The sequence below is a fragment of the Serinus canaria genome, chromosome 24 (assembly GCF_022539315.1).
Source record: "Serinus canaria isolate serCan28SL12 chromosome 24, serCan2020, whole genome shotgun sequence".
NCBI lineage: Eukaryota > Metazoa > Chordata > Aves > Passeriformes > Fringillidae > Serinus > Serinus canaria.
The window spans coordinates 4073540-4098047 of record NC_066337.1 but is presented as its reverse complement, the minus strand read 5'-3'; the positions used below and the strand labels follow the sequence as shown (position 1 = coordinate 4098047).

The 24508-nt window shown below is 45.1% G+C and overlaps 1 protein-coding gene across 1 annotated transcript in view; it reads left to right on the top strand.

Moving 5' to 3' along the window:
- Positions 1-2529: 2529 nt before the first annotated feature.
- The window catches only part of GRAMD1B (GRAM domain containing 1B), a 118923-nt gene continuing 96944 nt past the window's right edge, over positions 2530-24508 (top strand). Inside the window, exons 1-2 of the mRNA XM_018923774.3 lie at positions 2530-2949; positions 19326-19403. Coding sequence (XP_018779319.1) covers positions 2588-2949; positions 19326-19403 — 440 coding nt within the window. The 5' untranslated portion in view covers positions 2530-2587. The remainder of the gene's footprint in view (positions 2950-19325; positions 19404-24508) is intronic.

The window sequence follows — 24508 nt, the reverse complement described above, 5'->3', positions numbered from 1 at the left end:
TGCTGTGGGCATTCCCAGGGTTTGCAGTGCCCACCATGGATTAATTGGACAATTGCTGTGGGCATTCCCAGGGTTTGCAGTGCCCACCGTGGATTAACTGGACAATTGCTGTGGGCATTCCCAGGGTTTGCAGTGCCCACAGTGCTGAGGGATCACCCCAGAGCTCCAGCTTTGCCCTCTGTTTGCACCTGCGGCTGCAATTAAACGAGGCTCTTGTGCAGCTGATGAAAGATTCCACGGGAGACCAAACTCCCGAAGGCACGGATCAAACCTTCATGCCAACCTCCCCAGGGCTGCTCCTGCCCTCCCTCGAGCAGGGAGGGGGCTCTGTGCAGGTTCACATTCTCCAAGTTGACATTCAGGAGTGGTGCTGAGGGGGTTTGGTTGCCAGAGCCATGGGGAGAAGGTGAAATGTAATTTTTAGCTACATGAGGTAGCCAGGAATGCTTCAGACCATGTGGTGGCAAAGTAGAAACCATGGCAAGACGTGGGAGAAAAGGGGTCAGAGAAGATGCAAAGCTACCCATGCAGACAAAATGCCAACATTTGTACTACTGGCATTTTGTCTGAACTGAAGATTTTTGTTTCTTGCACTTAAAAAGACATTTCTCTGAGTTTCCCTCTGTAAGTGGGTGTTTGTGGAAGGCATTCTGTTTGTGTGTGTGCACCTGGTGCATGGATACCAAGGTGACAGATTCTCCAGAAATCCCTCTGAAGAGCTGTCAAGCTATTAACTTACAGAATGAGCAGAGCAAAAGGAACAGAGCAGAAATTAAATATAGCACTTGAGCATTCAAACTGCTCTGTCATTTGATTGAAATGTTTCCTTCCCCTTGTTCCTGATGCTATGAATTTGCCTTTCCTAACACTCTGGCTCTGTCCTGGACGGCACTTTCTGATGTTCAGAGTTCCTCTGAAGTTTATTTTCAAACAAAACCGAGGCCATCCGTGCAAGAATAACTATTTTGATTTGGGTTGACAAATATTTTCTAACCTGGAGCTAATATTTTTAAAGGTTCAGGCTGTTGAACAATGGAAACTGAAGCTGTGTCAGGTTGATTTAGAGATGTTTTTGTGGTTTTTTTTTTTTTTTTTTGAGAGAGAACACGCTTCAAATTCACACAGCTGAGTTTTAGTCACTCCCTTAAAGGATTTTAATTTTCTATCTTATTTTTTAACATGAAAATAGGGCCTCGTGCAGGATCAGTCAGCGAAACTCAGAGGATACTGATGGAAAATCTGTCACAACATTTTTCCTGATTTGATTTCGCCACCAGAATTTTGCAAGCCGTGTCCTTTGGCTGCTGCTCGGGGTGTCTGACCCTCGCTGCGGCTCCCTCGGGGTGTGGATGCCTGGGAATTTCTCCTGCTGCGAGACCCGTCCTGCACGTGTGGCCGTCCCTGTGTGCTGTCCGCCCCCTCCATCCCCACGGGCATTCTGGAAGCAGCATCACCCCAGAGAACTCTTTTAAATCAGTTTTCACTCGGTGAAACTGAGCTGAAAGCCCGACCAGTTCTGCTGCCACCTGCTGCTGCTGCTGCTGCTGCTTTTTTGGCTGTTCCTCAATCCCCCTCCTCCTTCGGCTTCTCTGCGAGCAGCCAATGGGGAACAAAAAAAGAAAAAAACAAAAACCACCCAAACAAACACCAAAAAAAAAAAAAAGAAAAAAACCAAACCAAAACGACAAAAAACTCCGAATAAATAACAACCAAAAAACCCCTAAAAAACAAAAAAGAGAGAAATTATTGTGAAATTATTGTGAAAGAAGGCTGAAAGTCAAAGCTCGCTCGCTGCCTCCCTCTCGGGGTGGGCTGGCTGAGCAGGAAGGTGGGACAAAAGGGACAAAAGGGACAAAAGGGACAAAAGGGACAACCCAGCCCAGTTGGCTCCTCCGGGAGGCTCTTCCCTCTCCTTTCCCCCGCCGGATTTGTGGCTCGGTAACACAAACCCTGCCTGTCGGGATTAGGAGCGCGGTTACACTTGCGACAGCTGCCCGCGTGTCTCACCCGCTACAGAAGCAGCTCAAGCTGCTCCCGCTACTCTTTTTCCGGATTTTTATCGAGCCTTGTTCCTCCCCTCCCTCTGTTTCTCTCTCTGCCCTCCCCACAGCTCCACGCCGCTCCTCTCCATGCTTGCCTCGTCTCTCGAGAAGAACCACAGCCGAGTTTTCCCTGAGCAGCCCCGGGAGACTTTTCCTTTCCTGAGCCAGCAGAAGGCAAAGGGGGGCTGGGGAGGGCAGCTGAAAGGCGGCCAAGCCTTGTGGCGGTGCTGAACCTGCTGGGAGAGAGAGAGCGGCCAGGGGAGGGACTTTTTGTAGAGGAGAGAAGGAGAAAAGAAACTTGAAACTGGCTTCCCCTTGTGACATGTGTGTGTCCCGGCCATCCCCTCCCACCGCGCTGGGAGCTCAGTGAGAGCACGTGAAGAACATGAGGTTTCCTGCTTGAGAGGGAGGGCAGGGCCGGGGACAGAGGGAGGAGGAGGAGGAGGAGGAGGAAGGCGAGTTGTGGCTTTGTGGTGTGGTTTACGCCGAGATCAGAGCTACAAGTGCCGGGGGGGGGGTGGGAGCAGAAGGAGAAAGGGCGTCTGATGCCAGCTGCCAACATGACAGAAACGCTGCAGCTCCCGGCGCTGCGGGTCCCCGAGCAGCAGGTGCTGGAGGGCGGCTGCGCCTGGTCCAGCTCGTCCACCCCGACCCTGCGCAGGAAGCGCTTCAAGATGAGGCGGATGAAGAACGTGCAGGAGCAGAGCCTGGAGGCCGGCAGGTACCAGGAGTCTCCTTCCTCCAGCAAGGAATACCTGCAGCTCCCATCCATTGAGATCACCCCCTCCAGTGACGAGGACACCCCCTGGTCCAACTGCTCCACTCCCAGTGCCTCCCCGCGCCGCAAGCGCTTCCTCCTTCGGAAGTGGCTGCGCGTCCGAGAGAAGAAGGAGTGCAGTGAGAGCAGGTAGGTCCTCTGCCCGCTCCCCCTCCCTGCTCCCGAGGTGATGCTGCCCCCGAAAATAGGCTGGAAGGGTCTGGTGTTCCCCTGGACGTGGCTCTTCCCGGACTTTGTCCTCGCCTGTTGGCTGGAATGTGGCACGGTGTTGGTTGGATGTGCTGGTGCCAGAGGAAAAGGCCTGGGAGCTGCCTGGGAATGGCCGGGCAAGGCTCTGTCCTTGCTCGTGGTCCTCCAGGTGACACAGAGCCAGTGGGTGAGAAGACTGAACCTCACTGAGGTGTCCTGAGGAGACCTGAGAGAGAGGAGTGACCTCTCTGCTGTAGCTCATTAATTTAGAAAGAGCTCTCACCAGTGAATGTGAGCCGCTGAGGATCTGATAATCCCTCTCAGCAAGTTAGCACTGAAAAACATCTCTTGGTTTAGGAAATATTTCTGATTTCACAGGTGTGGGAGTGATGGTGCCAAGCCCTGCCAGTGTTTTTGGGTGATGCTCATTCCTACCACTGAGACTTCCCTGGAGATCCTCAGCTCAGTACTGGGACAAAGAGGGGCCAGGAGGGGACACCAAGCAGCCCAGTAGGTCTGTGTGTCAAGGTGGCTGGGCTCAGCCCCTGGCACCTTTCCAGAGCTGAAAGTCACGCAGTCCTTCGGCTGGAAAGGGCACAAATCACTCCCAAAGGCCTCCAGGAGCCTGTCAGCACCGGGAATGAGTGCCCAGGCATTGTGTTGTGCGGCCACGGGAGACAGAGCTGCACCTTATGTAACCCTCTGCAGGGCACCCCACGTGCAGGGCAGTTAACTCTTCCCTAAAAATCTGCAGGCAGGGCAATTAACTCTTCTTTGCAATCTACAAACACTGGAAATAACTCTTCTTTTACCATCTACAAACACTGGAATTAACTTTTCCTTCACAATCCACATGCACTGGAGTTAACTCTTCCTTTACAATCCACATTCACTGGAATTAACCCTTCCTTTACCATCTACACACACTGGAATTAACTCTTCCTTTACAATCTACATACAGTGAATTAACTCTTCCTTTACAATCTACACACACTGGAATTAACTCTTCCTTTAAAATCTACACACACTGGAAATACTTTTCCTTTACAATCCACATGCACTGGAAATAACTCTTCCTTTACCATCTACAAACACTGGAATTAACTTTTCCTTCACAATCCACATGCACTGGAGTTAACTCTTCCTTTACAATCCACATTCACTGGAATTAACTCTTCCTTTACCATCTACACACACTGGAAATAACTCTTCCTTCACAATCCACATGCACTGGAATGAATTCTTCCTTTAACCATCTGCCTTTCCTGAAGGCCCCAAGCACTCGAGACACTTTAAAGATTTCTCCAAGAAATCGATCCAAGTTTATAAATCCTTGGGCTGGCTTAGTGTGGGCCAGGTTTTCTTCCACGGTTGCAGCTCCTGTGCAGCTGACCTGTGGGGTTGTTTTTCAAGGATGTGCTGCACTTCCCGAAAAAGAGGAACCTTTCACATTTATTTCTGCACCCAGCAAAGCACACTGACTCCCTGCCTGCTGTGGTGCTGAGTGTTCACAGGGCACAGCTTTGAGTACCCACTCTCATCAGCTGATAATTTTTCCTTTCATCAGGTCCCTTCAGCAAGGTCAATCTGTCTGCTTATTAATTTTTAAAGAACTTTCATCAATAAATGCATGGAGGATCTGTAATCCCTCTCAGCATGTTAACATTGAAAAACATCTTTTGGTCTAGGAAATACTTCTGATTTAGGAAATATTTCTGATCTAGGAAGTGTTTCTGATTTAGAATTATTTGTGATTTAGGAAGTATTTCTTATTTAGGCAGTGTTTCTGATTTAGGAATTATTTGTGATTTAGGAAATATTTGTGATTTAGGAAGTATTTCTGATTTAGGAAATATTTCTGATTTAGGCAGTGTTTCTTATTAGGCAGTGTTTCTGATTTAGGAAATATTTCTGATTTAGGAAATGTTTCTGATTTAGGAAGTATTTGTGATTTAGGAAATATTTCTGATTTAGGAATATTTTGATTTAGGAAGTTTCTGATTTAGGAAGTGTTTCTGATTTAGGCAGTGTTTCTGATTTAGGAAGTATTGATTGTTTAGGAAGTGTTTCTGATTTAGGAAACTTTCTGATTTAGGAATGTTTCTGATTTAGGAAGTGTTTCTGATTTAGGAAGTGTTTCTGATTTCGGAAACCTTGGATTTATTGTTTAGGAAGTGTTTCTGATTTAGGAAGTGTTTCTGATTTAGGAGGGGTTTCTGATTTAGGAAGTATTTCTGATTTAGGAGGTGTTTCTGATTTTCACATAGCAGTGTTGGTGCAAGCAGGGATTCAGGCACAGCCCACAAAAAGGCAAAGAAGGCACGAGGCACGTGCTGAATGAAGTGTCAGAGTATTGAAGTTGTGGTCACCAGTTCAGAGGATGAGGCGTCCAATCCTTCAGCTGAAGGACTTAATTTGGATTTATTGATGGTGAATGAGTTTCGGGCAGGCCAAGCCCTGTTTATTTTGGTGTGAAGGTGGAAGAAAGAGCTTTTCCTTGTACATTTGTCCTTCACAAATGTTGCCATGCTGACAACTTCCTGCTCATTCACCCCCAGGGGGTTTCGGGTGATGTTTGCCAAGCTGTGACTGGAAGGAAGGATGGGTGGCTTAGGTGGCATTAGCACACCAAAGGCAGCCTGGCTCCTCCCTTCATGACAAACACGGGGCTCAGATGGCATTTTCCCCTCCCTAGGCCAGGTGGAAAAGCTGGATTTGGTCCTGGTGCTGAGCCTGTGGGCTGGCAGAGTGCAGGGGTCAGCCCTGGGTTCTCCCAGCACAGAGCAAACTGCCCAGAGGAGCGTGTGAAAAACACCAATCCCTTGGTTTGAGAATCTTAAATAATAAAGTAATAGTAAAATAATAAAGTAATAGTGTGGTATTGTCCACAAGGGTCCCAGGATGAGGGAAAGAGGAGAAAGTTGACTCCATGTATCAAAAGGCTTGATTTATTATTTTATGATAGATAATATATTTAAACTCTACTAAAGAATAGAGGAAAGGATTCCATGAGAAGGCTGGCTGAGAATAGAAAAGGAATGAATAACAAAGGCTTGTCTCTGACCGAGACAGTCTGGACAGGTGATCTGTGATTGGCCCTTAATTGGAAACAGCCTGATGAGGCCAATCCCAGATTCCCCCTGGGGCATCCCACAGCAGCAGATAAGAATTGTTTGCAGTTTGTTCCTGAGGCCTCTCAGCTTCTCAGGAGGGGAAAAATCCTAAGGAAAGGATTTTTCATAGAACATATGGGTGACATAATAGTAAAATAATAAAGTAATAAAGTGGTTATAAAGATAAAATTGGAGTAATAAAAATTTGGACAGTTAGGATTAGGACAACATGAGACAATAAAAACAAAGAGTTATGGACCAAAATAAGCCTGAAAAGGGACCCACGTGAGCAGAGAATTAACCCTTAACAGTAACAGCCTGTTGCACATTCCCACAGCTCATCCATGGAGCATCAATTCCATTCACACACAGGATTCTGTCTGGGCAGTGTCAGCTTCTGCCTCTCAATCCTGACAGGGTATCCAGGGCTGAGCAAGGCAGGAAGAAGTTCATTTCCTGTGATAATGGGGCAATAAATTCTCTTTCTCTGAAAGATTCAGGTGTCCTGTGGCTGCTGTCTCGGTGAGAGCACCTCATTCCTCTCTTTAAAAAAAAAGTATCTCGCACAGCACAGTTTCTATTTTAACATTATGTTATAGCCTAAACCCATATTTAACACACTTGTTAATAAAATGAACACAGCTTCACTTTCTGCCATAACACACAGAATATTCATTTGAACATTTGCACAAAGCCAATCACAAACCCCATTTTTCACCAGCAGAACCTTGGGGAGCTGGCCACGGAGAGGGTGATAAACCCTGAGGGGTTTCTGGTGTCCCTGTGACAGAGACCTGGGGTAAACTTTGCTGTGCCCCCGGTGAAATGTAACTTTGGCTGTTTTTACAAAGCAGAAATTGCCTGTTTGCTGCTTTGGCAGGGTCAGAGAGCCCCTGCTCTGCCCTGCTGTGCCACTGCTGCTGGTGACAGATGCTCCCAGTGTCACCTCTGTGCTGTGTGAGGGCAGCAGGGACAGCTGTGCTGGCTGTCACCCTGTTCCAAGTCCTTCCAAGCCCTCTGCAGTCTTGTAATGAAGATTCTCACGCACTTTGATGTAAATAATTATTGTTTTACACTCTTTTCTGGAAGAAGAAAAGTGTAATAGACTGTTGGTTTGTGCAGTGTCATTGGAGAAGTAACACTTCCACCCTCCAATCCACTGTCACTTTTGAAAGCCTATAAATACTAGAGTCAAAAATTAAACTGTCCCTTCTTCTTCTCTGGGTCGTTGTGAGCCTTGTTTACCTGCTGGCTCCCTAAGAGCTGACAGAGCAGGAGGGAGAATGTTCTTTTCCTTCCCTGAAAGCCCAGGGGGGGCTGGGGGAGCCTTCCCTGCCCCTGGCCCTGTCACTGTGGAACAGGAGCACAGGCACACACTGCTGCTCTCCAGGTGGAGAGCAAAAAGGGAACTCTGTTTTCTGACTCCAACATTTATAGATTCCCAAAAGTGACCCTGGCCTGGAGGGTGACAGTGCCACCTCTCCAGTGACACTGGACAAACCAACAGCCCATCAAATCTCTCCTCCTCCATAAAAGAATGCAAAACAATCAGTTATTTACAGAAAGTGTGTGAGAAAGTTCTCTACAAAAATATCAACATCAGCAGGCTCAGAAAGTGCTAAAAAATCAGGGTGACACGGCCCTGCTGTGCTCAGGGTGGGAGAATGTTCTTTTCCTTCCCTGAAAGCCCAGGGGGGTCTGGGGGAGCCTCCCCTGCCCCTGCCCTGCTGTGCTCAGGGTGACAGAGCAGGAAGGCCATGCCTGGGGGCAGCACTGTCCCTGCAGCGTGTCCTTGGTCATGGAATGATGCTCCAAGCCTCAGGGTTGCTGCACAGATGATAAACAGGATGGTTTTTAATGAGGGATGCAGACAGCTCCTCCTCTACCCCTCACCCACCATTTCCCAGCCAGGTAATGAAGTTATTTACCTTTATAAACCATGAACCCTGCACACAGCCACACACTTTTATTTTTATTTTTATTTTTATTTTTATTTTTATTTTTATTTTATTTTATTTATTTTTATTTTATTTTTATTTTTTTTATTTTTATTTTTATTTTTATTTTATTTTTTTTTTAATTTTAAAATTTTTATTTTTATTTTTATTCTATTTTATTTTTATTTTTATTTTTTATTTTTTTTATTTTTATTTTTATTTTTATTTTTTAAAATTATTTTTTATTTTTATTTTTATATTTTATTAAGACATGCTGATGTTTCTCTCTTCAGTCTGGTGGCATTTTGCTGTGCATGCAGCCTGCATGCATTATTGATGTGGGCATAAGGCAGTGGATCAGCTTTAATTTGTTATTTACCTCTCCAAGCCAGCCCTGCTTGTAATTTCAGGGCCTGCAGGTGATTTTTGGGGCAAGAATTGCTGAGTAGATCATTCAGGCTTCACTTTGAGGCCAGCTCTCCCTTTGGCCAGAGCAGGGCTGGGTAAGGATGAGGTGTTGGTGCTGCAAAAGGTGCAAAAGTTGTGGATTTTGGTGGAGCAGTTTGTGCAGGTGAATTTCCTCAGGCTGGGAGCTCTGACACTCACTGTGGATTCACCCAAAAGGAAAGACTTGTCTGAGCCCTAAAATGCCTCTAAAACATTAAAAATGAAGTGTTTTATGAGAGGAATTCCATGCCAGCTCAGGAAAGTGCCTGTGCTGAGGAGCTGGAGGTTTCTGAGCTGCCAGCCATGCAAATGTGGAGGTTTGTAGATGAAATCCTGATAACTTCTCTCAAAATGTGGAACAAATGAGGGGAACTCAGCTCTGCTCAGCACTGGGCTCTGAGGCTGCTTCCCTTCACTTTCTGAGCTAAAAAAATCTCCTTTTTTTCCTTGAAAAGCTTTCTCTCCATCCCTCTAGTGATATCAATCAGTTAACAGTGAATTGATTTGTTGGAACTCGAGCTAAAATTATTGACAAATTGGTGACTTGGATATTTTGAATTGGCTCAAAAAGGTAAATGAGCCTTTAATTTCAAGTAGCCCATCATGCCTTTGCCTTCCTTAATTAAATTGAAATTCACTTTGAGCATTTCTGGGAATAAACCAAAGGTCACTGCCCTTTTTCTGACTTCAGCATGTGTGGAAAACATTGTGGGATTTTCTAGAGGAGCAATCCTGAGTGGTGTGATTTTGTTTATTTATTTATTTTTGGTCATTCCATTCATTTCAATGGTCATTCCCCCTTTTCTGACTTTAGCACGTGTGGAAAACATTGTGGGATTTTTAGAGGAAAAATCCTGAGTGATGTGATTTGATTTGTTTATTTATTTTTCGTCATTCCATTCATTTCAATGGCCATTCCCTCTTTTCTGACTTTCAGCATGTGTGGAAAACATTGTGGGATTTTCTAGAGGAACAACCCTGAGTGATGTGATTTTGTTTTTATTTTCCTTAAGAAACTGCTGATGGTGAAAAGTAAAAAAAAAACCCCAAAAAGCTGCAAGATTCAGGTTTTAGATCTTCTTCAGTTGCAGAGAAGTGTCCCAGTTCTTTGGGGACATCTTGGAGGAGTTTCCTGGTGAGGAGGGAGCTGGGCTGGGCTCTTGGGGAGCTCTGGGCAGCCCAGGGGGGTTTGGTCGCTCTGTTCCCAGAAGTTGCAGAATGAGCAGCTCCAAATTCTGCAGCTCTGGGTTTTTGCTGAACTTCCACCTTCCAGCTGTGACCAGAGGGGAGGAAGTGGGGCTGCTCCTCCCTGAGCAGCAGAGCCAGAGCTGGGCATGGGCTGTGCTCTGGGCTGGCTCAGTTCTGCTGAGATCCCTGTAAAATTCTCATTTCTGTGCACAACTGCTGCCTGCGCTGGGAGCTCATCACCAAACAGGAAAATGCTTTTTTCTCCCCTTTTTGCTTGTAGCTGGTGCTGTGATTGAGGATGTTGGGAGGAGAAGTGTCTCATGGGGAAGGCTGTTGGTCTCTGAGGGAAGCAGCTGCTCCTCCCTGCTCTTGGTGGCTCTGGAGAACCCACGAGCACAAACCTGACTGGTGTGATCTTATTTTATTTTATTTATTTTTGGTCATTCCCTTCATTTTAATGGTCACTGCCCTTTTTCTGACTTCAGCACGTGTGGAAAACATTGTGGGATTTTCTAGAGGAACAACCCTGAGTGATGTGATTTTGTTTATTTATTTATTTTTGGTCATTCCATTCATTTCAATGGCCATTCCCCCTTTTTCTGACTTCAACATGTGTGGAAAACACTGTGGGATTTTCTAGAGGAACCCTGAGTGTGTTTATTTATTTTATTTTGGTCATTCATTCAATGGCATCCCTTTTCTGACTCACAGTGTGGAAAAATGTGGGATTTTCTAGAGGAAATCTGAGTGTGTGATTTTATTTGTTATTATTTTGGTCATTCCATTCATTTTAATGGCCTTTTCTGACTTCAGCATGTGTGGAAAACATTGTGGGATTTTTAGAGGAAAAATCCTGAGTGATGTGATTTTATTTTATTATTTATTTTTGGTCATTCCATTCATTTTAATGGCCTTTTTCTGACTTCAACACGTGTGGAAATCATTGTGGGATGTTTAGAGGAACAACCCTGAGTGATGTGATTTTATTTATTTATTATTTATTTATTTATTTTTGGTCATTCCATTCATTTCAATGGTCATTCCCCCTTTTCTGACTTTCAGCATGTGTGGAAAACATTGTGGGATTTTCTAGAGGAACAATCCTGAGTGATGTGATTTTCTTCTTTTTCCCCTAAGAAACTGCTGATGGTGGGAAGTAAAAAACCAAAAATCTGCAAGATTCAGGTTTTAGATCCTGTTCCATGATGGAAAAGTGATCCAGGTCTTTGGGAATATCTGTGTGCTTCTTTGGGAATATCTGTGTGGATTTGAGGAATATCTGTGTGGATTTTAGGAATGTCTGTGGGGTTCTTTGGGAATATTTCTGTGCTGTCTCTTCTAATCCAGAATTTCAAAACTCACAAATGATGGCTTGGTACCAACTCAGCATTAATGTAACTTTTCCCTTTTTGGACCTGCAGGTTCAAATGAGGCTTAAAGCACTCTCAAAAAAGTGATTTTATTTTTTTATTTATTTTAATTAATTTAATTTATTTTATTTTGTTATTTATTTATTTATTTGTTATTTATATTTATTTATTTTATTTTATTTTATTTTATTTTATTTTATTTTATTTATTACTTTATTTATTTTATTTATTTATTTATTTTATTTTATTTTATTTTATTTATTTTATTTTATTTTATTTTCGTTCCCCAGCTGCTGCATGCCTGTCTCCTGGGGGTGCTGATGTGCTGCTTGTTGGGACTGCAGATTTTTTGCCATTTGTTTCTGGCAGTCTGTGCCAAGTGACCGTGAATTCCACCAGCCCTGGCATTTTTTTTTTAATTTTAATTTTTTCGGGTTTTTTTTTTGTTTGTTTTGTTCTGGTTTTTTTTGTTTTGTTTCTTTTGTTGTTTTTTTGTTTGTTTGGGTTTTTTGTTTGTATTTTGGGGGGTTGGGTTTTTTGTTTGTTTTGGATTTTTGGTGGTTTTTTGGCTGAACCTCACTGCCTTTGTGCAGTAGTTTGTGGTTTTCTTTTAAAACATTTGCCTTGCAGTATTTGTGTGGTTTAGGGTGAGCAGGCACCCAAGGGTATTAAAGAGGAGCGATTTACAAACAGAAATGCTGCTGCTCTTATCTGCTCAGCAAATATTTGCCTTTGGGCCATCTGAGATCCTGCCCTGCCATTTCCCAATCCATTCCCAATTCCCTTCTCCCGCCGCCTTTCCAGGGCTCTGTTCCAGCGGCAGGATAACAGAATATCCCGCTGGCGGTGTTGGGGCAGGAGGTCGGTGTGGGTGTTTGCTTTGTGGAATGGTGAGCTGGGAGAACAGGACACCTTTAACCCTTTGCAGCGAGTGATCGATCAAAAACACCGATATTGATCTGGGACCGATAGCCAAAAACTCCCTGACAGTTCAGAGTTAGAAAGTGTTTGTTTATTGTGGGACAGCTCCCAAACACACCCCAATTTACAGGTGATCACAGAGCCCTTTGATCTGTACAGGTATTGAATACCCTAAATACAAATACAAATTCTAACTTTGGTACATCCCATTCCCAATGTGGATATTGATCTGGTACCGATATCCAAAAACTCTCTGACAGTTTAGAGTTAGAAATTTTGTTTATTGTGGGACAGCTCCCAAATACACACCCAATTTACAGGTGATTACAGAGCCCTTTTACCTGTACAGGTATTGAATACCGAAAGTGCAAATACATATTGATCGCTTTGGTACATCCCATTCCCAATGTGGATATTGATCCAGTTACCAATACCCAAAAACTCCTGACAGTTTCGAGTTAGAAATGTTGTTTATTGTGGGATAGCTCCCAAACACACACCCAATTTACAGGTGATCACAGAGCCCTTTTATCTGTACAGGTATTGAATACCCAAAATACAAATGATTCATAACTTTGGTACATCCCATTCCCAATGTGGATATTGATCCAGTACCGATATCCAAAAACTCTCTGACAGTTTAGAGAGTGTTGTGTTTATTGTGGGACAGCTCCCAAATACACCCCAATTTACAGGTGATTACAGAGCCCTTTGATCCGTGCAGGTATTGAATACCGAAAGTGCAAATACATATTGATCACTTTGGTACATCCCATTCCCAGTGTGGATATTGATCCGTTCCGATACCCAAAAACTCCCTGACAGTTTAGAGTTAGAAATTTTGTTTATTGTGGAGCAGCTCCCAAACATACCCAATTTACAGGTGATCACAGAGCCCTGTTATCCATACAAATATTATTTACAGGTGATACAGTGTCCATTTTCCTGTACAGGTATTGAATACCCAAAATACAAATTCATACTTTGGTACATCCCATTCCCAGTGTGGATATTGATCCAGTTCCAATACCCAAAAACTCCCTGACAGTTTAGAGTTAGAAATTTTGTTTATTGTGGAAAAACTCCCAAATACCCAATTTACAGGTGATCACAGAGCCCTTTTATCCATACAAATATTAATTTACAGGTGATCACAGAGCCCTTTTATCTATACAAGTCTCGAATTTGTATCCCTGACTGGCAATTGTCAATTATAATTTATTTTTTAAACAGGTGATACTGAACCCAAAGCCTTACAAATAAATGGGTTAATTAAACAATGTGAGTACAAAATACTCATCTGGAATTGGATCTTTTTTGGGATAATGCCCCAAACTCTTTCACTGATCCCATTTCCAGCACACAGCTCTTTCTGTCCTGTTTCTTCCCCCATCCCACTCATCCTTCACTGTGGAAAAAATTGAAATTCCTTGGATTAGAATTCTACCAAACCACCTGGAGGTAGAAAAGCACAGTGGGTTTCTCACCCCCACCTGGTGAGGAGTTCCAGAAGGTTCTCGGTGTGCAAACGTTGGCCTGAGTGCCTGAACCTTTGTGGAATTGTGATAAATATCTTTGCTGGGCTCTGAAAGGCTGCTCATGCAGAAAATCAGAGATCCTGGCTCTGCCTCATCCCCCAGAGGCTGAAATCTCAGAATAAAACAAGATTTTCTGCCTTTTAAAGTGAATATTCATCTGGTTTATAGCTCAGAACTTCCCAAGTGTGAGAGAAATATTGAAATATTTAAGGCAAAACCAGCAAAATTCAAATTTCCTTCAAACGAAGTGTGTGTGATCAGAACACCTGGGTTAAATCAGTGAAAAATGGGGTTTTGTACTTGGGTTTTCTGGGTAAATTGTGTGCTGGAAGCAGCATCTTTGAAGGTTTAATTGTTGAAGGCCTGGTTAATCTGTGCTGAGGATTTCTCTGCATTTTCTAAAGGATTAGCTAACGAGTTTGTGTGAGAAATAAGGAAAAACCACAGGGCACAAAGCTGAAAGTGTTTTTATTGTCTTGGAATGACAGGAACACAAGGGACACCCTGGGCTTGTGCAGCTGAGGATTTAAACCTTGTCCAAATTCAGGTTTAAACCTTGTCCAAATTCAGGTTTAAACTTTTTCCAAATTCAAGTTTAAACTTTTTCCAAATTCAAGTTTAAACCTTTTCCAAATTCAGGTTTAAACCTTCCCAAATCAGTTATCACTGCTGAGCTTAGGATGAAGACTTAAATCTTCCCAAATTCAAATTTAAACCTTTCCCAATTCAAGTTTATCACGCTGAGCCTAGAATGAAGATTTAAACCTTTCCCAAATTCAAGTTTAAACCTTTCCGAATTTCAAGTTCAAAGCTTCTCCAAATTCAAGTTCAAACTTTCTTCAAATTCAAATTTAAACCTTGTCCAAATTCAAGTTCAGACCTTCTCCAAATTCAAGTTTAAACCTTGTCCAAATTCTAGTTTAAACCTTTCCCAAATTCAGATTTAAACCTTTCCCAAGTTCAAGTTTATCACTGCTGAGCCTAGGGATGAGAGGATCAGTTTTGCTGATTTCCTCAGGGTTTTATCCAGCTTTTTTGCCTTTCTCTGTGCATACAAAATTCTGCCTGAAGACTTTTTTCCTGGTTATTCCTCAGAACAAATCCCACCTTTCTGCATCTCCCGTCATGATCCCATGTTTGAAATTGTCACTCCACTGCTCCAAAGGAACACTTAATAGCAGGTTATCCTCAAATGGACTGAAAACCATCCCCAGCCAGCAGGCTCTGAGCATTTCAGTGAATTTACAGCCTCCCTGCCTCCTGACCAGGAGCTGAAATAATTCCAATAATTCCATGTGGTGGGAAAAGCTCCCAGAGCTCTGCAAGGGCCGGGTGGGTGAGGAGGGATTTTCTGGGGGTTTTTATGGCTCACAAACAGGAGCTGAGGTGTTGAATCCCTGGGAGCTGCAGTTCCTGGCTGCTGTTAAATTTTAACCCTTCCTTTGGAATGTGAACTTTATGGGCTGGAGGAAGAGGAAGAGCTCTAAGGTTCATTGGAGCTCTCCCAGGGGGAGTTGGCACGGGCTGCTCCCAGCCCTGCTGGCCTGGCACAGTCTGGGAATTCTCTCTGGGTGAGTTTGGGTCCATCTGAACTGAAATGGGAAGGGTTTGCTGGGAGGGTTTTATATGCAGAAATTATTAGAGAAATAATCCCTGCTCTTCCCCAGCCCAGTGGGCCACAGTGAAGCTCAGAAATGCAAAAAAAAAAGAATATTTATTTGCTTTATTTGCTGCTCCCAGCCCTGCTGGCCTGGGAGAGTCTGGGAATTCTCCCAGTCTGGGAATTGTCCCGTCTGAACAGAATTGGGAAATTTTGCTGGGAGGGTTTTCTCTGCAGAAATGATAAATCAGAGAAATAATCTCTGCAATGCTTCCTCTGATCAAAAAGGGGAAATTCTTTGGCAGAGGGCAGATGTGGTTCCCTTTCTGCGTTTCCCCAGCCCTGTGGGCCACAGTGAAGCTCAGAAATGAAAAAAAAAAAGAATATTTATTTGCTTTGAGGAGTGCAGTGCTCTTACCCAGCTGCTGATTTAAGTGCAAGAAAAAGCTTTATTTCCTTTATTTGCTGCTCCCAGCCCTGCTGGCCTGGCACAGTCTGGGAGCTCTCCCTGGGTGAGTTTGAGTCCATCTGAACTGAAATGGGAAGGTTTGGTGGGGGGTTTTCTCTGCAGAAATGATAAATTAGAGAAATAATCTCTGCAATGCTTCCTCTGATCAAAAAGGGGAATTCTTTGGCAGAGGGCAGATGTGGTTCCCTCTCTGCATTTCCCCAGCCCAGTGGGGCACAGTGAAGCTCAGAAATGCAAAAAAAAATAGATTTATTTACTTTTACGAGTGCATTGCTCCTACCCAGCTGTCGATTTACGCTCAGGAGTGCAAGACAAGGGTTTCTTTGCTTTTAGGAATGTGCTGTTCTTGGCCAGCTGTGGATTTCCAGCTGGGAGCCAATCCAGAATCCTCCTTCCCTTCTGGCAGGGGTTTGGTGCTCTCCTGAGCCCAGCCTGGTTTCTGTACCACAGGCTGGTTTCTGTGCTGGTTTTTAACGGTTTTTGTGACTGTTGGTCGCTGATTTCACATTCCTGCTCTGGGGCACAAAGGGTGGGCAGTGCCAGGTGATGTCCCCAAGGTGTCCCCAGCCAGGTGCTGGGCTCTCAGAAAGGTCACTTCAATAAGGTGCAGCCCCAGAGAAGCAGCTGGTAAAATTAACATGGCTGAGGAAAATATTCAATGAAATTTGGATTAACTGGCTTTTTATTCCTTGCAGAAAACTGCAAATTCTTTGGCAAAAACAGAAGGGAGGAGAGAAAACCTCTCCCTTTATTTGTTTAAATTATCATTATAATCTAATTTATCAATTTAATTTATAAATTTAATTTATCAGTTATCAAGTTTAATTATTACACTTTATGGAAATGTACTATTTGTTTAAATTATCAATATAATTTAAATTATTCATTTAATTTTTCAATTTAATTTATCAATGATCAAGTTTAATTATTACACTTTATGGAAATGTACTATTTGTTTAAATTATCAATATAATTTAAATTATTAATTTAATTTTTCAATTTAATTTATCAATTATCAAGTTTAATTATTACACTTTAAGGAAATGTGCTATTTGTTTAAATTATCAATATAATTTAATTTATCGATTTAATTCATCAATTATCAAGTTTAATTAGGACACTTTTTGGAAATGTGCTATTTTAAAAAATTATTAATGTAATTTAATTATAATTAATACAATTTAATTATATAATTAATTTAATTAATATAATTTAATTATATAATTAATATAATTTAATTTAGGGAAATGTGTTATTTGCAGTTTTGGCACTGTTTCCCCCCAAAGCAGATGCTGCTGGATAAAAATCTCTCTTTGGCATGGCAGGTGCCATTTGTTTGGTTTCTTTGATCCCATATTTGCATTCTGTGCTGTGCAGGGCTGCGGCTGCAGGGCTGTGGCTGCAGGGCTGCGGCTGCAGGGCTGTGGCTGCAGGGCTGTGGCTGCAGGGCTGTGGCTGCAGGGCTGTGCTATGCAGGGCTGTGTGCAGCAGGGCTGTGGCTGCAGAGCCGCGGCTGCAGGGCTGTGTGCAGCAGGGCTGTGGCTGCAGGGCTGTGGCTGCAGGGCTGTGTGCAGCAGGGCTCTGGCTGCAGGGCTGTGTGGAGCCGGGCTGTGGCTGCAGGGCTGCGGCTGCAGGGCTGCGGCTGCAGGGCTGTGTGCAGCAGGGCTCTGGCTGCAGGGCTGTGGCTGCAGGGCTGTGGCTGCAGGCAGCAATGCATAAATCCATGCATTGGATCGAACATTTGGGTTGGACTCCTGCCAGGGGATGCTCCCAGGCTGAGTCCCAGCCCAGTCTGTGCTGCTGCTGTGCTGTGACTGCAGAGCAGAGCAGGGAGCCTGCCCGGGAGCCCCTGCAGCTCCCCTGCAGCAGGACCAGCTGCAGCAGGAGCTGAGCAGCCCCTGCAGCTGCCACGGGAGAGCTGCAGGGATAAACGTGCAGGAAATCCAATGATCGCCCACAGAGTGCCCGTTTCAGGGGGGACAGTGACATCTGGTGGGCTCAGCCTGCAAGTCTGGCCAGAGATTCAGCGCTGGCCGCTTCAAAAATTGGTTTTTTACTGCTCCTTTCTGCTTGTCCCCGGGCTGGGGAGGGGGTGAACACCCAGCAGCTCGGTTTGCCTGTCAGAAATGGTGCCCAGCTGATGTGCAAGGTCACTTTTCTATTCCAGGGAGTTCTCAGCCAAGTGTCACCCAGGGACACTGAGAGACTCCAAACCCTCGTGCTGGCTGGGAACCAGATTTAGGCTCAATGGCTCCTGTTGGTTCCTCCTTTCAACCCCAAAGGTGGAGCCTGAGCCTCGTGTTTTCTGGGATCTGGGTGTGCCAGAGGTCACAGAGATGTTTTCTGGGATCTGGGTTTATAGCTGAGTGTTCCAGAGCTCACAAAGATGTTTTCTGTAATTTGGATTTAAAGCTGAGTATTCCAGAGGAGGTCAAACAGCTCTGTCTGTGTTCTCCTCCATCTGAATTTGAACGTTCCAGAGCTCACAAAGATCTGTTTTCCTCCATCAGGATTTAAGCTGAGTGTTTTACAGGAGGTCACCCAGCTCTGTCTGTGTTTTCCTCAATCTGGATTTAAAATTGAGTGTGCCAGAGGTCACAAAGATGTTTTCTGTAATCTGTATTTAAAGCTCAGTGTGCCAGAGGTCACAAAGACATTTTCTGTAATCTGGGTTTATAGCTGAGTGTTCCAGAGGAGTTACCCAGCCCCAGCTCTGTCTGTGTTTCCCTCCACCTGGATTTAACATTGAGTGTTCCAGAGGTCACAGAGATCTGTTTTCCTCAATCTGGATTTCAAATTGAGTGTTCCAGAGGTTACAAAAATGTTTTTTGTAATTTGGATTTAAAGCTGAGTGTTCCAAAGGAGGTCAAACAGCTCTGTCTGTGTTCTCCTCCATCTGAATTTGAATGTTCCAAAGGTCACAAAGATCTGTTTCCCTTCATCTGGATTTTAAATTGAGTGTTCTAGAGGTCACAAAGATGTTTTCTGGGATCTGGATTTACAGCTGAGTGTTCCAGAGGTCACAAAGATGTTTTCTGTAATCTGAATTTACAGCTCAGTGTTCCAGAGGTCACAGAGATGTTTTCTGGGATCTGGGTTTACAGCTGAGTGTTTTAGAGGAGGTTCCCCAGCTCTATCTGTGTTTTCCTCAATCTGGATTTAAGCTGAGTGTTCCAAAGGAGGTCAGACAGATCTGTTTTCTATGATCTGGATTTAAGCTGAGTGTTCCAGAGGTCCCAAAGCTGTTTTGTGAGATCTGGATTTAGGCTGAGTGTTCCAGAGGAGGTCAGACAGATCTGTTTTCTGTGATCTGGATTTAAGATCATAGTCCCAAAGCTGGTTTTTGAGATCTGGATTTAATCTGAGTAAGTTTAAAGAGGTCACAAAGCTGTTATTTTTTTGTGATCTGGATTTACAGCTGAGTGTTCCAGAGGTCACAAAGATGTTTTCCTCAGTCTGGATTTAGGCTGAGTGTTCCACAGGAGGTCAGACAGATCTGTTTTCTGTGATCTGGATTTAAGCTGAGTCTCCCAGCCTAGGTCAGACAGATCTGTTTTTCCTCACTCTGGATTTAAGCTGTGTTCTACAGGAGGTTGCCCAGCTCTGTGTTTTTCTCAAAGTGGATTTAAGCCGAGTGTCCCAGAGCTCCCAGAGCTGCCCTGTGAGATCAGGGTGGGAGCTGGCTGTGCCCAGGAGGTTGCCCAGCTCTGACTGAGCCCGTTTTGTGTTCCAGCAGCCAGCAGAGCAGCCAGCAGAGCAGCCACGACGATGACTCTGCCCGGTTCCTGAGCCCCTCCATGCCTGAGGACAGGTGAGTGTGCTGGGAGTGCCCAGTGGGACCTCACCTGCTGGGCTGCTTCCACCTCCGTGCATTTCTCACAGCTGGTTAACCAAAAATGGGATTTCAATTGCTCTTATCAGCATCTAAAAAGGTGCATTCACCATCACCTTGAACAGGGCACAATGAATCCAGCCAGAATTTTTTGTCTAAAAAGCTGATTTTTCATCACTTTGAATGTGGGACAATGCATCCAGCCAGAATTTCTGTCTAAAAAGCTGATTTTTCATCACCTTGAACATGGGACAATGAATCCAGCTAGAATTTTTTGATTTTTCATCACTTTGAATGTGGAACAATGCATCCAGCCAGAATTTTTTGATTTTTCATCACTTTGAATGTGGGACAATGCATCCAGCCAGAATTTTTTGTCTAAAAAGCTGATTTTTCATCACTTTGAACATGGCACAATGCATCCAGCCCCTGAAATAGCCAGAATTTTCTTTTGGGGCTCACTCCCCACCCTCCAGCTGCTGCAGCAGCTTCAGCAGCTGGGCTGTGTGCTGACAATTACCTTAAAAACCCACAGATGGAATTCCCTGGGGGGATCATTTCCTCAGCAAGGACACCCCTGAGCTTGGTGGTTTGGATGTGTTGTGGCACCCCTGAGCTCCAGATTTAAGCTGGGTTAACTTGTGTGCAGCACCTGGGTGAGAACTGCTGGGAAGTTCCAGAAGAAACTTTAATTTGGGTTGATTAATGACAGTTTCAAGTTGCAGCACTGGCACAAAAGCTGTTGAAAACTGATTTTTGGTGCTTGTTTGGGCGCATGATTTTTGGATGTTGCTTTGGTGAGGAGTTTTGCTGCCTCTTGTAGGTCAAGGTTTGAGCCTGAATCTGCTGAGTTTTCTTGTGCTGGGCACGAGCTGTGAGCCCTGAGTTAGCACTGATTTATTTTCCTTGCACTTCTCAGTGCCAGCTAAGAAGAAATGGGATTTATGTTGGTTTTAGGAGTGTTAGCTGCGTTTTTCATCAGCTCCAAAGAGGGGAAATGCATCCAGCCCCTGAAAAGCAGGAATTGAGAGGGACCCTGAGCAGCCAATTAATATCCCATGGTAAAATTCCATACCCCACCAGGGGTTCTGGCTCAGAATCAGCACTTGGGAGTTGTAGCTCACCTTCTCCTCCGTGTTTCACTCCAATTATCCATCTCCCAGGGCTGTGGAGCCCAGGCTAATTAACAGAACATCCCTAATTGACTGACAGGCGACTGCTGGCAGCCAGGAAAGGGGGTGGGACAGCAAAGCAGGGGGGTTGTGAGGGCATCCCCTCGGGGTGAGGGGAAATTCCATTTCAGCTGGAATGCCACAGGTGGAACAGGCTGAGGATTTGTTGATACATCTCTGGGTGAGGCAGCAGGGAACCCTCTGGAAGTGCTGCCTGCTTCTGATGGATTTTAAAGGGAGCATTTAGGTTGGTGATAACAAGATTTTCCTGGCTGGAAGGGGCTGATTTCAGCAGCACAGGAAGATCTCTAGAAATAAATAGAAAACTCTTTGAATAAATAGAAAACTATTTAAGCAAAGCCAGAGCAATGCTGAGCCCGCTGACCTCTCATAGGATCAGCAATGTTCCTGCTGCCTAAATTTAATTACAATTAACTTCTCTTTGCATGAATCCTAAAATTATCCATGGGAGGGACAGTAATTTACCTTTTCTGCTGTTTTTTTGGTCTCGTTGCTGATGTAATTCCCTCAGCCTCCACTGGTGCAGTTTTCCTTTGGTATTGGTGGTTTGTGCTCATGAAACTTCACCAAAAAGTGACTCCAACACACCTTTGATGCAAGAATTAGTGAGGAGGCTGGCAGAGCCTTTGAGGGCTTTGTCTGCTTTAATAAATAACACAGGTGATGGAGGGATTTGAATCCTTTAGATCCCCCAGAAACTGAATGTGGAGGATTTATTTTTGCTGCTTTTGGGTGGTATTTTTTTGACCACTAGCACAGATTTGAAGCTCTGAGCTTCTGTTTTGAAGAACTCCAAGGCTGGAGTTCTGGTCCCTTATCCACTGACTATTGCACACCAGCACTTAAAAAACCCCTAAAAACCCCACAAACAGCCAGGATTTCATCAGAGCTGGAGGATGTGGGCAGAGAGGAGGGCAGGGAGCCAGGTGCTGTGCCCTGGAAGGTGCACCTTGCCTTGGCACGCTGCCCTGGCATCCCAGAGGAGCGCAGGAGCAGGAGGAGCCCGGGATGCTCTGGGCAGGGGACGAGCTGCACCCACCTCAGGACAGCTGAAAGGAGCTGCCCCAGCCTAGAGAGCTGCTGAGCTGAGGGTGAGATGGAAAAAGGAGGGACACAGAGCTGAGGGTGAGATGGAAAAGGAAGGACACAGAGCTGAGGGTGAGATGGAGAAGGAAGGACACAGAGCTGAGGGTGAGATGGAAAAAGGAGAGACACAGAGCTGAGGGTGAGATGGAAAAGGAAGGACACAGAGCTGAGGGTGAGATGGAGAAGGAAGGACACAGAGCTGAGGGTGAGATGGAGAAGGAAGGACACAGAGCTGAGGGTGGCTGGAGAAGGAAGGACACAGAGCTGAGGATGAGATGGAGAAGGAAGGACACAGAGCTGAGGGTGAGATGGAGAAGGAAGGACACAGAGCTGAGGGTGAGATGGAGAAGGAAGGACACAGAGCTGAGGGTGAGATGGAGAAGGAAGGACACAGAGCTGAGGGTGGCTGGAGAAGGAAGGACACAGAGCTGAGGGTGGCTGGGAAAGGAAGGACACAGAGCTGAGGGTGGCTGGAATCCTGCCAGGCAGGATCCTCACCAGGTGCAGCTCCCTCCTCAGCCAGGGATTCCCGAGGCAGCTCCTGGAGGCTGTAGGAGAAGGCTGGACAGCCTGCCCTGCTCTGGAGCACTCAGGGCTCTCTGGCAATCCTTCCCCTGAGCTGTGGGTGCCTGCAGGGCTGGGAGGTGCTGCCATGGTGCAGAAGCCCTGCCCTGGCACAGCATCCTGTGGCACGGTGGCCAGGCAGGTGTGCCACCCCTGCGTCTCCTCCCTGAGGAAAAAACTTTCCCTCTGCAAATCCGTGTAAGTTCTGTCTCTGCCTGGGCTGTGCTGGGAGGGAGGCACGCTCCATTTTGGGATAATCCTGTCCTTTCTGGGTGTTTTTGGGGGGGAGAATTCAGTGGGATGTGCTGGGAAGAGGTTTGGGGTGAATTCAGGGCTCGGTTCTTTGCTGATTGCCTGGGTGAGTCACTTGTGGTGCTATTTATAAAATCAGAATTCCTCTTTTACCTCCCAGGAAAACAGAGGTGGGGAATTAATCTGAGTTGCTCAGGTGCTGAAACACCACTGCTGTGCAGGTACAAACTCAGGCAGAGGGGCCAAGTGATTGTGCTTGAGTTGAAATAATTCCAGGGGTGGGTAAGGCTGGGATTGAGCCACAGATTTGGGTGAGATGTGTGCACAGAAGAGACCCCAGAACCACTGAAAGGAGACAAAGTTCTGCATGAGTTACCTTGAATTTCCACCAGATTAACCCCAAATTCGTGAGCCTGTCCCTGCTTGATCCAAGCACTTGTTCTTTGTCCGAGGCACCCATCAGGTTGAAGGATGCAAAGTGTGTTTTAATTAAAAATTAAGCTACTGAAGCAGAGGAAAGATCAGTCCTTAGACTCAGCCTAAGGAGGAGAGAAACTGCTGAAGAGAGGAGAGCATGGAAAGCAAGGCTGGAAATGGAGGAGAGGGAAATGAGTGGCAGTTTATAAGAGATAATAAAAAAAACTATTTGCACAAAAAAACCAAATAAATCAAAATTATTTACATTTACACTGCTGTAAATCCAAATGATTTACACAGAGATCATATCTAATAGAGGAAATGGAGAAGCACAGTGAACTTTAACTTTGGCACAGTTGGCTTTAAGATCTCTGTCTTTGATATATCCTGCATCTCATTTTAGTTCCTTAATCCGTGCAGCTCCTAATTCTGCAGTTCCAGGGCTGCAGGGTTTGCTGCTGCTCTGAGCAATCTCATCAAGATTTCTCAAATGATGCACCAAAACTCACCAGGCAGCTTTCAAGGGAATTAGGGGAAACTTGTGACAGAGACAAGCTGAAGAAATTCTGTTGGCTGCTTCAATTTTCCCAGGAAGTTGTTGGGGAGAGCAGAAAGGAGGTCAGAGTTGGGAAATGGATAAATTCCATATTTTTGATGTTCTTTGGGCTTGTTTATTCTGCATCTTTCTCCCTCTGTCCTTTTCCCTTTGGCACAGCATTCTGAGCCCCTTTTCCCACAAAGATCCAGCAGGGATCCTTGGCAGGAGGGTCCTGATCCCCTCAGATCCCTGAGCAGCTTCTCCCCTCACAGGTGGATCATCTTCAGGGAGGTTTTTAAAACTCCTCTGGCCAGGACTTGGAGCTCTCACAGGCTCCCTGATCTGAGCCCTGGCGCTTTTGCAATCCCTTGGAATTGAGTTGGGATTTGAATCTAGCTCCAAACTCTGAGCCAGTTTGACTTAATATGAAATAGAGAGTTTAACCAGACTGCTGGAAGGTTTTGTTATTGTAAGAAAGTTGGTTAATATTTAGATTATGTCTCTTTTTTGTCCTTCTCACCTCTGGCTGACAGGAGCAGCTTCAGCTGACCTCTGCTCCCCTGGGGTTGTGAGCCTGGCAGGGTCAGTGAGTGGAAACACCATGTGCCCTCTGTTCCTCAGATGCCACCACTGCTCCTTTTTGGGGTTTTACTGAAAGTTCTGGACTTTTCTGGACGGGTTCTGGCTCTTGTGGGCTGGTTTAGGCAGGCTGAGATCAGCCCTGCTGTGCTCTGCCTGCCCCTGGGTGCAGGGCAGGCACTCCCCAGCGCTGCTCAGGAGCTCCAGGAGCTGCAGAGGGGCTTTAATGCCCCTTTTTCCTTCTCTGAGACACTGGGCAGGCTCCTTACCCTCCCTTCCTGTGCCAAGAGCAGAGCTTTGCTGTGGAGCCACTCTTCATTCCAGGCTGTAATCGTGGGCACCCATCAGCTCTGTGCCCTGGGATTCCTGGAATGTCCTGGTGGAGAAGAGGCTGGCATGCTTTCGGGCCTGTAACTTATATATTTCTGTTCTTTTCCATTGCTCACAGCGATTTT